The following is a 15486-nucleotide window of genomic DNA, read 5'->3' on the forward strand; positions in this document are numbered from 1 at the left end:
ACCACAATTGCCTCTATTTCCTTTCCCAACTACATTGCTAACAACAACAACTTGTTTCATAATATAAGAAAACTTTCTTGTTCAATTTTCGCATCCTTCTCAGTATGCCTCACTGACATTTGAGTTCTTCAGGTACTACACAATCACAAGACCGTAAACATACGAATGGCAAAAGTTACGATAACGGAAAAGTAATATGGAAAACAGACACTAATACCAGTTCACATATATATATATATATATATATATACGTCAAAGCTTTGCGCTAAAGTGCTTTCAAGAAGGGTGTGTCACAATAATTTTATAAATGTTGACGAACAACGAACCAAAGCAGCAAAAAGACACATCTTAGAGCTCTTTGAAAAAAAATCAACAAACCAGCCTTTGCACCAAGATCAAAGCCGCAAAAAATGACAAGCTTATGGTGTTTTTCTCCGCCAAGACTCACAAAGACACACAAGCTTTCCGGGCTATAGTGTCAGAAAAAAAAAAACGTGGCAAGCATGTGTTTCAAGGTATTTGGCCCAACATCTTTCCACAATACACCATGCGGACCCATTCCACATACCAAACTCGAGCGAGTGATATCGTATCTAGAGGAACAAGGAAACAACATCGTCTCGAGGTTTTCCTTGGACGTACAGGACATGTATTACTCCATCCCTCAAGCAAGGCTTCTACAGGTCCTCCGAAGTTTTATCGAAAACCAAGGGCTCGCGCAGTTCCAAAATGCAGCAGGTGTTAGCCTAGACACCTTCTTGGAGGTTTTAAGATATTATTTGTCCGCAACGGTTGTAACCCCTTATGTCCAGAAGAGTGGAGCGTGCATTGGTTCAAAAGTGGCCCCATATTTGTGCGACATCTTTCTCGCCGCATGTGGGGTAGCCATACAGCAAGTTTTTAAAAGACCCGCGAGTTGCCGTTATTTTCAGGTATGTTGACAATTTTCTTATTTTATGTACAACTGGAGTTGATGAAACAGCAGACGGATGCCTCCACACCACCCTCAGGCATTTCCAGATAAGCTGCATGGGGCTCACATTCACCTACGAGCCCCGTGTTGATAATTCCATACGGTTTCTTGATTTGGCCTTGATCTTCCAAACAGAACATTTGTGTTGGAGATATGAAGTACGATCGGGGAAAGGGTTCCTTCCCTTTGAATCCGAACATTCCAAAATTCTAAAACAAGGGGTCACTACTGCAGCTCTTTCAGCCAGCCTCAGAAAGACCTGCCCCCATGAGATGGTAAAAAGTTTTGAAACCCAAATGTCCAGGCTTCAAGAGGCCGGATATCCGAAACCCTTCCTGGCCTCCATTTGCGAGAAGATTTGCCGCAACATAAAAAGAACTTGTCAACGCACCGACCTTGATCCACCGAAGCAGATCTCCCGTTCACCTTTTGCGGTAGTCCCATACATACATGGGGTAACTCACAGGTTAAAAAAGATCGCAACCAGACACGGCGTAAATATCGTATGTTCGGCACCCAACACGGCACACGCAATGTGCAGGAAGGTCAATCTAGCCCAGGTTAACAATACAGGCAGGTGTACCACCAAACACAAGACAGAATACGTTCCATGCGACAAAGGAGTCACAAAGGAGCATTCGATTTTGATGCTTTGATTGAACTGTAGCTTGGCGCGTAATTTTGAATTACGCGCCAATTTTGTACGCCGCCGACCGACGACGGCCGCGCCACCGCTTTGCCGCCGCTGGTTCGAGCCCCGTTCGAGCCAGTATGAGAGACATCTCCGGAGCCAAGCCGATCTACTAGCGCAACACAAAAACAAAAAAAAAATTGTCCTGTCGGGTCGCTAGAGGGTCGCCCTCGGCAGCCTCGGTCAGCATTCCTACTGACGCTGGTTATCGTTTATCTGTTAATTCTCCACGGATACTCGGCGATGGTTGATTGCACGGGCTCTTTCGTCACCTAGCAGGTAAGTTTCACCGTCTAAAGCCACCAGCCACCAGAGTCAAAAGGCACGAGCTACCTTAGAGGGGCACGACCCGAGCTTGGCTGAAAGGAGCCATTGGCGATTAGTCGGCACGACTTATTTCGTCGGCAACGTTTGATCGACACGCGACGCAGAAGTAGCGGTAGCTTCCGTCGGTTCCTCAGCGTCAGACGCACAGTTCGTCATCGTCGCGGCGCACCTGACTCGATCCACGAGCGAGGCGGCAGCTGCCAAGCAGCTGTGTGAGTGTGTGTGTTTTGAACGTGCCTCGACATCTGAAGCATCCCCCGTACTAGCCCAGAGCTGCGTACGAGCCACTTTCTCTGGAAGTCCGCCTTCGTAGCTGCCCGTCGGTTTAGCGTTTCCATCCAAAGAGACCCCGACGCAAGTCAAAGGTAACGCCTTTCTCTGCGTCTTGCGTCGGAGCTTAATGCGCGGCGTTGGATAATCTGTAGCGAGCCTACGTACGCCGGCTGGGTTGACGGGAAAGCGCGCGTCGTCGAAAACGCAGTCTGACGTGCTGCCAATTCTTCCGCCAATTAGCCGATTTTCATCGCTGACATGATTAGAATGGGAGGGCGTCCTGCAGCACGCGCTTGTTGCCTTCCACCGTGCTTTGGATTCGCGTGCGCAAACTCCAGCATCACGAGACGCTAAATCGTTGCCGAAAGCAGGGAGCTCGTGCTGGAGGCGGGCATGACTGAAGGACCTTCCTGCCATTCGAATCCGGTCAGCGACTATCCAGTTTGCGCCGGATCACGGCTAATTTATCCCTGTTTGATCCGGGAGAGCACCTAATCGATGCCGCTGTCGTGACTCCCCCTTTCTCCCTCCACATTTTCGGGAAGGTGTGTCGACATCACCAACTCTAAGCTCGCGTAGTTTGCGAAAAAAAAAAAAAAAAAAGCGCAGCTTGCGCGTTGTCATGCGACTTGCGAAAGTTGTCGGCACTGTGGGTGACGGAGTGGGGGGGTGCTATGCGTCACGCAACAGGAGATTGACGGATCGATTTCGGGGTAGCCCCCAACGGGAAGTTGCGAAGCGCCGGGCGCGTGTCCCGCTCTTCCGGCATCCCCGCAGCGGAAGCACCCCCCTCCCCCCTTCTCGGGGTGCCCAGGGCTTTCCCCGGAATGCCCGGGTCCAATCCGATACCGAGATTCCTCCGGGCTTCGTTTTAAGGTCGACCGCGTGTCTTTATCGCGACGCGGTTTGGGCAACGGCGATTGATTGCGGCGGCGGCGCTATCGGGTCGGGGGAACGACGTGGCGGGGACCGGTGCCGGGCACGGAACTCCGGGAGCATGCCAGTTTTTGTTCCCTTTGTTGCGAGGGGGACCTGCCCCTTGGAGGAGACCCTCGTGCCCACGTTTCTCCTGGCAACCCCTGTTTCTCCATACCTCGAGTGTCACTAAATTATTTAGTGACTCTACTCGACACTGTGCTCGACTAGGGGAGGTACTAATTAGTTGGACACGTCCTCTGAAGCCGACTCGGACAAGCACCGTGCTTCCCAGTTCTCTTTGGCGGCGTCCTGCCAGTGAACGCGGTGGGTGGGGATGGTTCTGGCTGTGCACAGAAGCTTCGGATGATTAGAGGTACGGACCGCTCATTGTTTATCTCTGAACGTCCACCGGACACGCTAAACAGGGGTGAGCACGACTGTGGCTTCGGCCGAGGCTGAAATGCGCCATTCTTCCAGCATTCGGTGTAGTTCGATATTCCTTTATTCCGAAGGCATTTGGATGCAAACGTTCCCGACACCTCTGTCCGGTTGTTTTCACCCCGTCGTTCCTTATTGGACAGTTTAAGCAGGGGCAAATGCATTCTGGGAAATGAACTGTGACTCATCACGCAGTGATGCACCTTCTATTGAAATGCCACCGCTGCAATTACTTGCTCGTGGATTCTTGTTAGGCACGGCGAGCGTCGTGCTTGGCTCGAAAAAGTTGTAACTCAATCAGTGCAGCGGCACTCGGGGAATTAAGAAGCTCCCCGCTTTAAACGTGGGCGACGTCGCCTGGGACCTCTTGGTGCCCCAGAAGGTAGTCGTCACACCCGTCACCTCAAACTCCTTCGGATTGAGTTTGCCACCCAGCCTAGTCCATGCCCTATGGCTTCGTCGGAAGTGGCTCGTTCGCTCAATTGGAGCTGGGGTTACCGTGAGAGACATCTCGTCGTCTTCTGCCTTTTTTTTCGAACCTTTTCTGAACCCTCGTTGCCCGTGCTTCCCAGCGGCATTGGAGCCACCAAATTTTCCCGAAACGTTGAAACCTCCAAATTCTTTTTTTTTTTTTTTTTTTTTTTTCAGGTCTAGGCTGTGGAAGTTAAATCAATAACTTCACATTGGTACTGCCACTTTTTTTTGTTTTCTTTGGGAGCGGATATTTACTCGTTACTCAGCTGCATCTGGCCACCGTGGCACGGGTAGACTTTGCAGAGCGCTTGCCGGCGGTCAGATGGACCGGCATTCCCCTTCCACGGGCTAGATCACTGGCCACTCGAGAAATCCCGAGTGAAAAGCTACACGCCGATCCGGTTCCGAGCAATCTTAATTCGCCGGCTGTTCGAAGCTCTCGCTTTTACATCTTGCATACATGCTGCTTTTTTTTTTCTTTTTTTTTCTCCCGGTGTCAAGACAGCCGTGATCTGCTGATCAATATAGGTCGAAGTGACTTGGCCCTCCGCTTGCAGCGGGCTACGGAATACAAGGAACATTCAGTGACTAGACAAAGCAGGTTTAACATCCGAAGAGGATCATTTCAGAAAGCTCAATGGGATTGTGTCTTCAGTTTGAGCAGACACTGTAATGAGATACGGTTCTCTGGGAACACACAGTTTCAGTTATAGCACTGCTGTCAAATTTGTGCTGGTGCGAGCTCACAGCTTGGTCTAGTGCAGGGATTCTCAAACTTTTTGGTCTCACGGAACCCCAGGGAGCCTCAAAAACTGCCGCGGAACCCCCCCCCCCCCTCCTCCATATTTGCCGACCGAGAAGCAACAGATGCACAATTGTAGGCAATTTTGCTCGTGTTGCTTCCCATATATCCCCACCATATCAATCACAATGTCAGTATAAAGTGAAATGAAGGTGCTTTGTATGGTCTTGCCTTGCAGCCTGCGGCATGGAGGGGGGGGGGGGGGGGGGTGTGGTTGCAATTTGGGTGTTCACGGAACCCATGAGACTAGCTCGTGGAACCCTTTGTTCCCCGGAACCCAGTTTGAGAACCCCTGGTCTAGCGTTTCGAGCGCGTGCAAATTAGACAGTACTGTCAAAACCGGTTATAACGAAGTCAATTAATAGCGGCTACAGCGAAACGATCACGATTTCCTATTCCCTTTTGCACTTCGTTATAACCGAAGTCGGTTATAACGAAATAGCAGATATAGCGAAGTGATTTCCGATTCCCGTTGACTTTGATATAACTGGTCTCGACAGTGTAGTGACTGACAGGATGGAAATGGCATCTCCTTGGGATGCCTGGCGTGCATTCGTTGCCTTCTGCCGTGCACGCCCAAGCATTGTCGAAAATAGAAACTCGCGCCGAAGGCGGGACAACTGAAAGACCTCTTCGAGATTCCCATTCTTTTTGTGGCTATAAACGAACTCGCGCGCTCTAGCCAGCGTGCCTTGACAGCATTGTATGCCGTGTACGGTACGGTCTGCAGCGTGCCGCACGAGGTTGTTGACCCGGCCCAATCTCTTTCCTTGGCAGCGGACGAGGTCACGTTGCAGACTCGGCACGAGTGCCCGTTTGAGGCACCGTCGCGGGAGGAGGCCATGGCAGACACGCGCAAGCTGGGCAGCCTGCTGCACGAGATGCACCGAGACCTGAAGTGCCGCCAGGGCTGCCCCTTCTACGGGAACCCTGAGTGGGACGGCTACTGCTCCAAGTGCTACAAGGAGCTCAGGGCCGCGCAGAGCGCCCTCGCGCCGCAAGCGCCGGCCAGCCCCAGGGGCGCCCCCTCAACTCGCAGGTGAGAACCGTCCGTCTCTGACCGGCGCGTTTACCGGGTCTAAAAAAATGGTCCCTTGATTTGTGCACGACGTCGTCGTAGAGGTGCCACGCCGTCGCTACCCGCGACCCTGGCAGCTCGAAAGTCCGCGGAAGCTTTGGCAGCCAGGAGTCGAAACGTCGCGACGACGGCGACGCTTGCATTCTTGTGCTTTTTCCTGCGACATCTATGCCTGATTGTTGGGATCACGGAGTTCAACGACGTGACGCCCCGGCTTTTCTGGCGTCATCCGTTGCCACTTTGGTAGAACTTTCGATGCGTGGGTGAAATAGGAGGCTGAACACGAAAGTCAGGTACACGTCCCAGACACCCTTTTTAAAGGGGTATGTGAAACTGGTGAGGGGGGGGGAATGCTTTCTATTTTAAACCAACCATTAGCTAGACCATTTTTCTTTGCAGGAGCAATATGGTATAGTAGGGCAAAGAGAGGAATTATACTTTTGGTTTTAAAATTTTAGGATAGGTGGCGAAAGCTACCGTCCGCTATAAAGGGTTAACACCCTTTATAGCGTACGGTACATTAACACCCATCCATCCATCCATCTATCGTGAAAATCACAAAATGTAGATTAGAAGACTGGTGAGAAAAAACTGCGGAGAGGGAGGGGTGCTACAACAATCGTGCTGAGGCTTTTTTGTATTTCTCTTTCTTTTGGCTAGATCCAGCTTTCTATGCTGGGATTGTTAGATATGAAGAGTTCATCCTTATCCAATCCATGGCCAAGAGATAATTTCCTTATTTATTTCGTTAAAGGGACACTGACAGGATATTTATGCCCGCCAAGGTTTTTATTTGTACGTGGCATTTGAGAGCCCAACTACCCTGCATACAATTTGCAACTAAAAATGTGTTTTTTTTACTCTCCCCCGAAAACCGCCGATTGAGAAGTGGGCTGTTTGAGTCGTGCTCACTCTCTTCTTCGTGGTCACGTGCCGTTTTCTATGGTTTAGACACAACCACCAAAGATAATCAAAGTTGTGGGTCATTGAAAGCACACACTCAGTACTAAAAATAGACAGAAAATATACCCATTTTTTGTTGCTTCTAAAAAGTTGCAAATATGTTGATCGAAAAAAAAAAAAATAGTTGCTCAGCCACGTGACTGTTTTGGTTTCGAGCAGTTGCGCTTTTTTACTTTATTAAAAATATATGTGACGCTGTCGCAACATATTGATTGAGTAGTATTATGACACCACAATAAATTGCCAAGCATAAAAAAAAAAAAATGGGGGGGGGAGGGGGGGTGTCAGTGTCCCTTTAAAAGCTATAACAGAGATTTGAAGAGAAAATGGAGGGTAAACCTCATAAATTTGTAAATGCACTTCTTGTTGGAACCAGCACGTGCAAACAAGGACCAATTCTTGGTCCATGCTTTTTATGAGCATGAGGTGTTTATTTTAAGCACCGTTTAGCCAAAGCGAGAAAAAAGAAAAAAAGAGCTGTCTTTGCAATTTAGTTTTTGTTTCATTAATCCTTGAAGGTTGCATTTCCTGGTTTTGTTTTTAAGACTCCTTAGAGGTAGACCAACTGGTGACATAGCGAAATGCTCGGGTCTAAGTTGAAAGGAAAATGTTTTCAAGAGAGGCATTTTAAGAACACCTCTAAAGATGTAGTGTGAAGCTCCGAGAACAAACTCGTCATTCTAAAGGGTGCCTGAGTGCATTTCATGGACAGTGATTGTTCAAAAATGCCAGAAAATGTTTTACTTTTGAACTTCAAGGCAGGTTGATGTTTTTTTACCTTGTCCATTTGTTGGAACAAGCGCGTGCTAAGAAGGATTCCAACGTTTGCCCTCCGTTCCGAGAAAAATGAGGCATCCCTAGATAAGGCCCTCGGAAGCGACGCTGCATTGAAGTATCTTTCAAGTGTCTTTCCCTCTCGGCATATGCGGATAGTTCTCAATATCCCAAAGGAGGGGGGGGGGGCTTCTTGTCCCCCGCCTCCCCCTAACCTTCTTCCTTGGGGAACTTTTGGGACGTCCCTTGAAAGAGACGTCCCAAACGTTGTAATCCCCTGGATAAAGTAGGATAAGCATGCTGACGGCATGATACCTAAACAAATGTCTGGTTTTGTGACCCTATATTTTAGCTGTCATTGCAGTTGTGATCAGTGAATTCCGTGGTTCAAGCGCACTGACCGTAATGAATTGCTTCAACGTTTGGGAAAACAAAATGGGGCTTACCAAACATCATGTTGTCTATTTCCGTAGGCTGCAGGTCCGCTGGAGGTGCCACTGTCATCATTTGCAACTACATACTTCCAATGGCTTTGGAAGGAATTTCGAACACTAGCCTTTATTGAATTTGCTAGTACTACATAGGGTCTTTGAACAGGACTGCACTAATAGTTAGACAAATTTATGCATTCACCGGCGCTAGCTGTTGGTAAGTGCAAAACCAGGGCGCACAGATGAATTTGTATTCATCCACTGGGCGCCAGCTATCGATATGTGCGGACACCAGGGCGCACAGATGAGATTAATGAGGTGCACCCAGAGGTTCCGGAGGCGGTGGTACTTGCTTTTCCAAAAAGCTTAGGAGAGGGAGGGGGGAGCCCCCCCCCCCCCCCCCCCTCCCTCTCCTAAGCTTTTTGGCAAGTACCCGAGCCCCTTCGCAGCCGGCGCCTATGCCTCCCAGCATTTTGGCGTCGCTTTGAGTATGGGAGCACCCCATTTCTGGAGTCCTAATTTGGATGCTCAATTTGTTAGCTTAGAAGATTCGTCATTATCTTCCCAAAACGCCCGAGAGAGAGTTTGCATTTTGCGAGCAGTTGCGTCACCCGCATCTGCTTGCAATATGTTTTGGATTTACGACATAAACTGCAGCCATATGTGAATGACCTGGGCAATTGCAGCTGGAATCTGGACACTTATAGTTTGTCCTTCGATTCGTGGAATGGGCACCATGGGTGATAGAACTTCAGCCTCCTGTTTCACCTTTATAAAACTAAAGCAAAAATAAAAGGGGAAATCATTTTCTTTTTTAGTTTTAGGAATTGTAAAAGGATGTGTCCCATGTAGATGTAGCTTGCGCACATTCTGTGCTTTCACCAAACACGGTGCAGCTGTTGGAGAGGTGGGGGATACGATGTCACGAACAGAAAGCCTCCCCGTTATGCAGGTGCTAGTTACTGTCGACTTCAGTTGCGTGTTCTGTTCAAGCTGCGATCAGCCTGTTGCTGTTGCTAGGTTAAGGGCAGTCGCCAGAACACCGCCACACGTTTTTGAGCCTCCATCCGTTGATAGTTGCTGAAGAGTTTTTGTTTTCTTTCCTGTGTCGCGCGTTTGAGGGCAATAATTGTGTTTTTCAGTGTGCCGGCATACGAGTACATGGTTTTGGCAATATTTTCTTTTTGGCGATTTATGATTTGACGACCTTTGTGCAGTCATTGAGCCGATACCGGCGGTTGTTTGATCGAGGGATTTGAACCCAGGAATTCCTGGGGACAGGGAGATTCAAAGGTGGGATGTAACGAGCATCATGTGCAGCTGCAGAGCCACGTGGTAGAAGAAAAGCTGCTTTTCTGCTTTTCTCATGCCTGTGGGATGGGTTAGATGTTTATACTGGACACGGCAGAACGCAGGGAGCATGTGCTTCATGCCTTCTGCCCTGCTTCGGCTGCACATGCGCACTCGAGGAGCATGAGAGGTCGAAGCGTTGTCGAAGGCGGGACAACTGCAGCGTCTCTCTGCCATTCTTAGTGGCTGTACAGAGGTGGAACGGCTGCACCATTTGCGCCATTTTGCGCCAGGCGCATTTGTCTGCGCCATCCTGCGCCATGTTGCGGAAACTGCGCCACAGCCAGTACCTCGTGCCATCATGCACCAAATCGCAAAACATGCGCCAAAAAAAAATTTTATTTTGTCTTCGTTTCGGTTTTTATCGACTCGATTGGCAAGAATGAGCGCGTTTAGCTTGGTCGGCCTTGCAATCCTTTGTTCTGTTTATTCTCCCTGTGTATCTTAAGTCAGAAGCGTGCGAAAAAATTTGGGGGTCGTATTCCTAGCGCTACAGCACCTGCGACTGGATTGTTATTCTTCAACCATCAGTGGTTCAACAAGTCGGCAGCAAGTCGTTTAGCGTCAGATCGCCTGAGGCTCTGCGGCCGGGGATCCGGATGTCAGCCAGTTGAAAACAAATGAGTAGAAGATACCTTTTAGTACTTCATCGTTAGAAGTTGGAACCGCATTCCCTCAAGATAAATCGTGATTCGATAGAACTAAAACGCGATCCGATCCGAAACCTTGCCGGCCAGCAGCTCTCACGCGAGTGGTAGAGCTGCTCGGCGTACTTTAACCTTGCTCCTGCATATCGCTTCGAATATGATAACTCCGTTAATCGTAGTCTGCTGCTTCAATATTGAGTTGCACTATAAGATAAACTTGAAATTTGTTACCCTGTTCCTCCACGCAACTGCACGTCCGTTGCTTGCGCGACTCACGTGGTACGCGCATATAATTACTATGTTGAGCACATGTGGGTTGTGCAATAAGCAGTGCTTGTTTGCATTTTGAGCAACTGTAAGCCATTCAGAAAATATCAAGGACACTATCTTCAGAAACATATGATACTTGCCTTTTGATTCTCATTAAGGCTCACAAAGTTTCAAGTTTTCGCATCTGTTACACTGTTATCCCATCTACCTAGGTCTCTAAACACTCATGTTCATCTTTGCTGCTAAGCACAATTGAAATTGCTCCCATGCTTGTCTAAGACACAAGCTGAAGTGCATTGAAAACTTACCTGAGCTGCTCCTAGCCTGCTCCAGAATGTAGTTTTAGCTGCTCCCATCCTGCTCCAAAACGGCTGTTTCAGCTGCTCCCGTGGCTGCTCCCAAGTACATTTCATGAGTTCCAGCCCTGCTGTAGGAAGGCTTCGGTCCTCCTTTGGTCGCCACGTCACTGTCCACTATTTTGCTTGCTTTCTGCCAGACAGTACCGACAACTTGCATCCTTACGTGAAATGCCTGCCTCAGCTTTGTTTCTCGTAATTTTCTGCTTTCACTGAGGCAGCTCTTCGGAAGTTCGCTCATACGCCCTCATAAAGTTGCTATGCAGAATGCAAAATGTTTATCGGTGGCACTAATCTACACGGTGGGACCGAGAGATTGGGGCCGGTGGCACCCGCTGCAATTGGTCAGCGGTGCGGAGCTGGCCAATCGCAGCAGGTGCTGATGTCCCAGTCCCTCTACGGTTGTCCGGCGCACTGGGTGCCCTCGACCGTCGTCGACCCACTGCTGTTGCCCTTTTGTGCCACTTTGTGGGGTCGGTCTCTCCTAAACCGTTTTCTTGGTGGCACCCAGTTTTTTTTCCTTAGTTCAGTTCCCGATTTACTTTTTTTATGAAATTCACAATTGATCCAAGGATCCACTTAATTTATATTGAATTGGCTCTAAGTCTGCGGTGCTCACGCGGGAACGGACAAAGGAGGACCTTTATTTTCTTGTCTTGTTCACGTCACTCCCACCCACGGTGTAGGAAGGCTCTTTAGGTGTGGTGACTCCGCTCTCCGCCGCGACCAGATAATGACACCCCGCGTGCTTGGCTTCACGGAGCCACCCCCAGATGGCGCCGTAAGTTTCAGGCCATCCTGCAGCGCACCGGGCCACCTGTGCTAGCTGCCTGCTCAGCGTGCAGCTTGTTTTCCGGTGGCTACGGGTTCGCGTACGATGTGGTATGTAGGTGGGGCCATTCAACTATCATCACTCTCAGCACACTGAAGTTTTCATAACCCAAAAAATGGGAGACGGACAAACAAGAGTAACTCCCTAATACGAGCCGACGCGGCGGTCTACGAGTGAAAAAAAGATGGCCCTCTCCTGTAGATAATTTCTAGCCTAGCTTCCATTCCGTCGTTTGTTTCCTCAGTAGCGCAATAGTAACGTCGGGAAGCGTTTGTAAAATGAATAAACTCTGATTGTAGCGCAGGTAAACGATAACTTGAGTGCGACCGAAAGAAAAAAAATGCACAAAAATAAAGAATGATTAACACAAACTTTGTTAAAGGATAATAAGGAACTGAATTGCTTTAAGCACCGTTCATATGACTTTTCTAAATATATATATATATATATATCGGGTTCGCAAATTACCGTTAATTCAACTGGACTATTAAAAAAACAAAAAAAATTTTTTTTCATTATGTGGGGCAGCTAACGCGATTATTCTTTTACATTTTAAGGCAGCCTTTGAGTTCTGCTAAATTGAACTGCTGGCCGAATTGGCACGAAGTTACACAGTTTGCACGCAGAGGTAATAAAAGCAGCATTCTTTGAAAGGTTCAATTTGTTAGTACACTTACATTTGCATGTAGCAGATTGCAGCAAAGGTTTATAGCAAAGGACGAGTAAACCGGTTTGCTTTACTCGTCCAGTAAAGCAAACCGGTTTTATTAATGGCACTTCTGATATAAGTGTAATAATAATATCATTACAAACTTAAAAAAAAAAAAAAAAAATCGCTGTAAAAAAATGTTGTAAAAAAACCGCGGTTAAAACATTGTTTAATGTATGGCACACTATAGCTGCTTTTGGAGTTCTTTTCCACATTACGAGTCGCACAGTCAAGACCCTTTCTTCTTTTCTCGAGACTGCTTCTTTGCATCTCGGTTTTTTCCTTTGCAGTCCTCTCGCATTTTCATGCAATCTGAACCCTTTTGCACGTTCGACCGAAACCGGAGAGGCGTCTGCCTTCCACGGAGGCGTCTGCATTCCACGAGAACGTCAGACAGAATCCGACCCTGAACAGATGGGCAGTCTGTTGTGTCTGTGTCTACCGCATGCAAGACAATCCCCTACGAGGCTCCTTCAATTTGGAGAGAACAACGACCGAGCATATGACTGATCCATTCGGCAGACGTCTTTATCCTGATCGTCTCTTTTACTAATATTTTCATGTCGTTGTTTTCCCTTTCTAAAATGTTTACGTTTCCCCAGGCTGGAAAGCAGTCGGCGTATTCATTCAAATGTTTGGCTTTGGATCTTTGGTTTTTACATTTCTTTTATGCTCAATTCATCATTGAAAAAAAAAAAAAATTAAAAAAAAGTTGGAAACAGTTAGAGGCGGCATAAGCAATGGGTGACTTAGCCCATGTTTCGGCGGAGGACCGGCGACCGAACGGCCTGAGCGTTTTGGCGCCCTCTAGGGGCAGGCGGGGAAAACATAGGAAAGGAGGGGACGTGATCTGTTCGCCGTTCCGATGGGGCGAGGAGAGGAGTCTTAACACCTAAAGAGCCTTCCTACACCGTGCTCCCACCTTCAAAATAAGCTCCTCTACTGAAGGGGGGACCCCTTCTTTGGGATTGGGAGGAGGGGAAAAGCAAATATCACTACGGCGGTGGTTGCTGGGCTCTCCTATTGCCCTTCGCCCATCGTCGACCCACTAGTGTCGCCCAGAGCCATGTATAGAGAGAGTATGGTCAATGGGAGGTGCAGGCAGAGCCAGGGCGTGCACCAGGTTCAGAAAGAGGGCTTGACATGCTCTCTTGACCAACCAGAAGCCGAAAAGAATCCCCTAGCGGTGGTAGCAAGAAACAGTTTTAATCATAGGCATATGGTTTTAGTAAGCGTGCAAGAGTTAAATGTAGCCTTCATGGTTGAAAATAGGGTGCATGTGACGTTTCAATTATGATCATGCACAGAGATGTAAGAAGCGAATATGTCGCTTGAACTTTGTTTTGCTCGGACAGAGTGTGACCGCTCGGACGGCAGGTTCCCAGCCCTCGACGCCTGGCGTAGGGATTATGTCGATCGTTCCACTAGTTGCGCTCTTCCACAATGATTTTGGATGACCGTGATTAAAACATCACGTGCACCATATTTTCAGTCACTGAGAGTTACTCCGACGCACTTATTAATTTCATTTCTCACAACCACCACCGGGATATTCTTTCGGGCTTCTGGTTGGCCACATTCGAATATGTGAAGACGTCCTGAAACACACCCAGCCTGCTTTCGGCCAATGACGTCTTCTCATTTGCCTCCTATACTTCCCAATGAAGAATGGATAGTAGGGCGAGTTGGTGGGAATTCATTATAGGAAACGGCATGAAAACAGACGTGGACGCAGAAGAAACACACAGGATGAGCACCGACTATGAACTGAAGTATTTTAATAGGAAAACGTGAAAACGACCATTCATCTTTGGTAGTATGCCCCCCACCTGCGCATCACAGGACAATTCATAACAGCGGGATGGCACGTGAGAAATGTGATAAAGAGCAGTATGAAGGTAGCCCAAATCCAAAAACGCCACCTCACTATCTAGCTGTGCCAAAGACGGTTGGCTGACACAGGAGGCTCCCATCTTTTTTTATTTGGTATGCCTCTGCTATCTCTCTAGACACTTGGTCCCTGTGCTTGAACAGAACTTCGGTGCCACTCAACCTTGGCTCGCACCTGCAGTCGCGGCAATGCATCGCAAGATGAGAGTATGCACACCCCTTCAATGAACCCTGGTGCTCTCTTAAACAGATGTTCAAACAACGACTCGTTTGACCAAAATATACCCGCCCGCATGTGAAAGGTATCTTATACACTGCTGCAACGGTGCATGATACAAACTCTGTGCCATGCCTTACAGTGCAACCCTGACTATTCGGTTTTTTCCCCTTACGAACACACTTTTCTATGGCAAGGCAAATCTGGCTTGGCCTGTTTTTGGCCGAAAAAAGGACACTCGCTCCATATCTTGTCGTGATCCCCTTTAACCCCGTGTGAAACGCGGTGAACGTAAGGAATGGAAGCTACCTTCTTTTTGTTATTCACTTCCCGCTCAGCGCAATTTTTTGCCGCATCGGCCCTGATACTCTTCTTTACTTTTTCGCGGGTGCGGTACTCTCGAAACCGGTTATAATGAAGTCGGTTATAGCGAAATAGCGGTTACAGCGAAGTGATCACGATTTCTCATTCCGTTTTGCACTTCGTTAACCGAAGTCGGTTATAACGAAATAGCGGATATAGCGAAGTGATATCCGATTCCCGTTGACTTCGTTATAACCGGTCTCGACTGTAATTACCGAATCTGGAAAACCTGCCTCTCGGAGCCTAGATATTTGAGCTGAAACGCTCCCCCGCAATTTGTGCTCGCACAATTTTGATAGTGCATTCCGGACACATGATGCAGCAATACCGTTTTTTATGAACTTTGAATGGGCGGACCGAAAATCGAGCAAGGACTTAGTGGTCCTCGGATGGTGAGACCAACACACGTGCTCTTGCTTAACATCGATACTGAGATCCAGAAACTGAATCTAGAGTTCTTTGGGGGTTTCAAATGTGAATTTTAGTCATAATCCTTGTTCAGTGAAAGTCTTTAGCTCGTTCTGGAGTGTCTGGCTAAAATCAGGTTTTTCTACGAATACAAGATAATCATCCATGCATCTGAAAATCCTTTCTGTAAGTCCCTCTAACTCGTTTTAAGTGTTTGATCCACATTTCCAAGAAAAATGTTACTCAGTACACGGGCCACCCTCAACCCAATGCGCACTCAAGATTTTTTAATCCCTCTTTAT

The 15486-nt window shown here is 48.1% G+C and overlaps 1 protein-coding gene across 4 annotated transcripts in view; it reads left to right on the forward strand.

Moving 5' to 3' along the window:
* Nucleotides 1-1802: 1802 nt before the first annotated feature.
* LOC8053015 (rab5 GDP/GTP exchange factor) overlaps nt 1803-15486 on the forward strand; it is a 50917-nt gene continuing 37233 nt past the window's right edge. Inside the window, exons 1-2 of one of the 4 annotated variants that reach the window (XM_029970309.4) lie at nt 1803-1943; nt 5674-5935. In XM_029970309.4, the coding sequence (XP_029826169.2) occupies nt 5739-5935 (197 nt within the window). In that variant the 5' untranslated portion in view covers nt 1803-1943; nt 5674-5738. Of the gene's footprint in view, nt 1944-1987; nt 2357-2901; nt 3556-5673; nt 5936-15486 lie in introns of those variants that run through there. The other 3 variants (XM_029970310.4, XM_029970308.4, XM_029970307.4) reach the window with 3 other exon arrangements.

This window comes from Ixodes scapularis, unplaced genomic scaffold (genome assembly GCF_016920785.2).
Source record: "Ixodes scapularis isolate PalLabHiFi unplaced genomic scaffold, ASM1692078v2 PGA_scaffold1__304_contigs__length_218370807, whole genome shotgun sequence".
NCBI classification, from domain to species: domain Eukaryota; kingdom Metazoa; phylum Arthropoda; class Arachnida; order Ixodida; family Ixodidae; genus Ixodes; species Ixodes scapularis.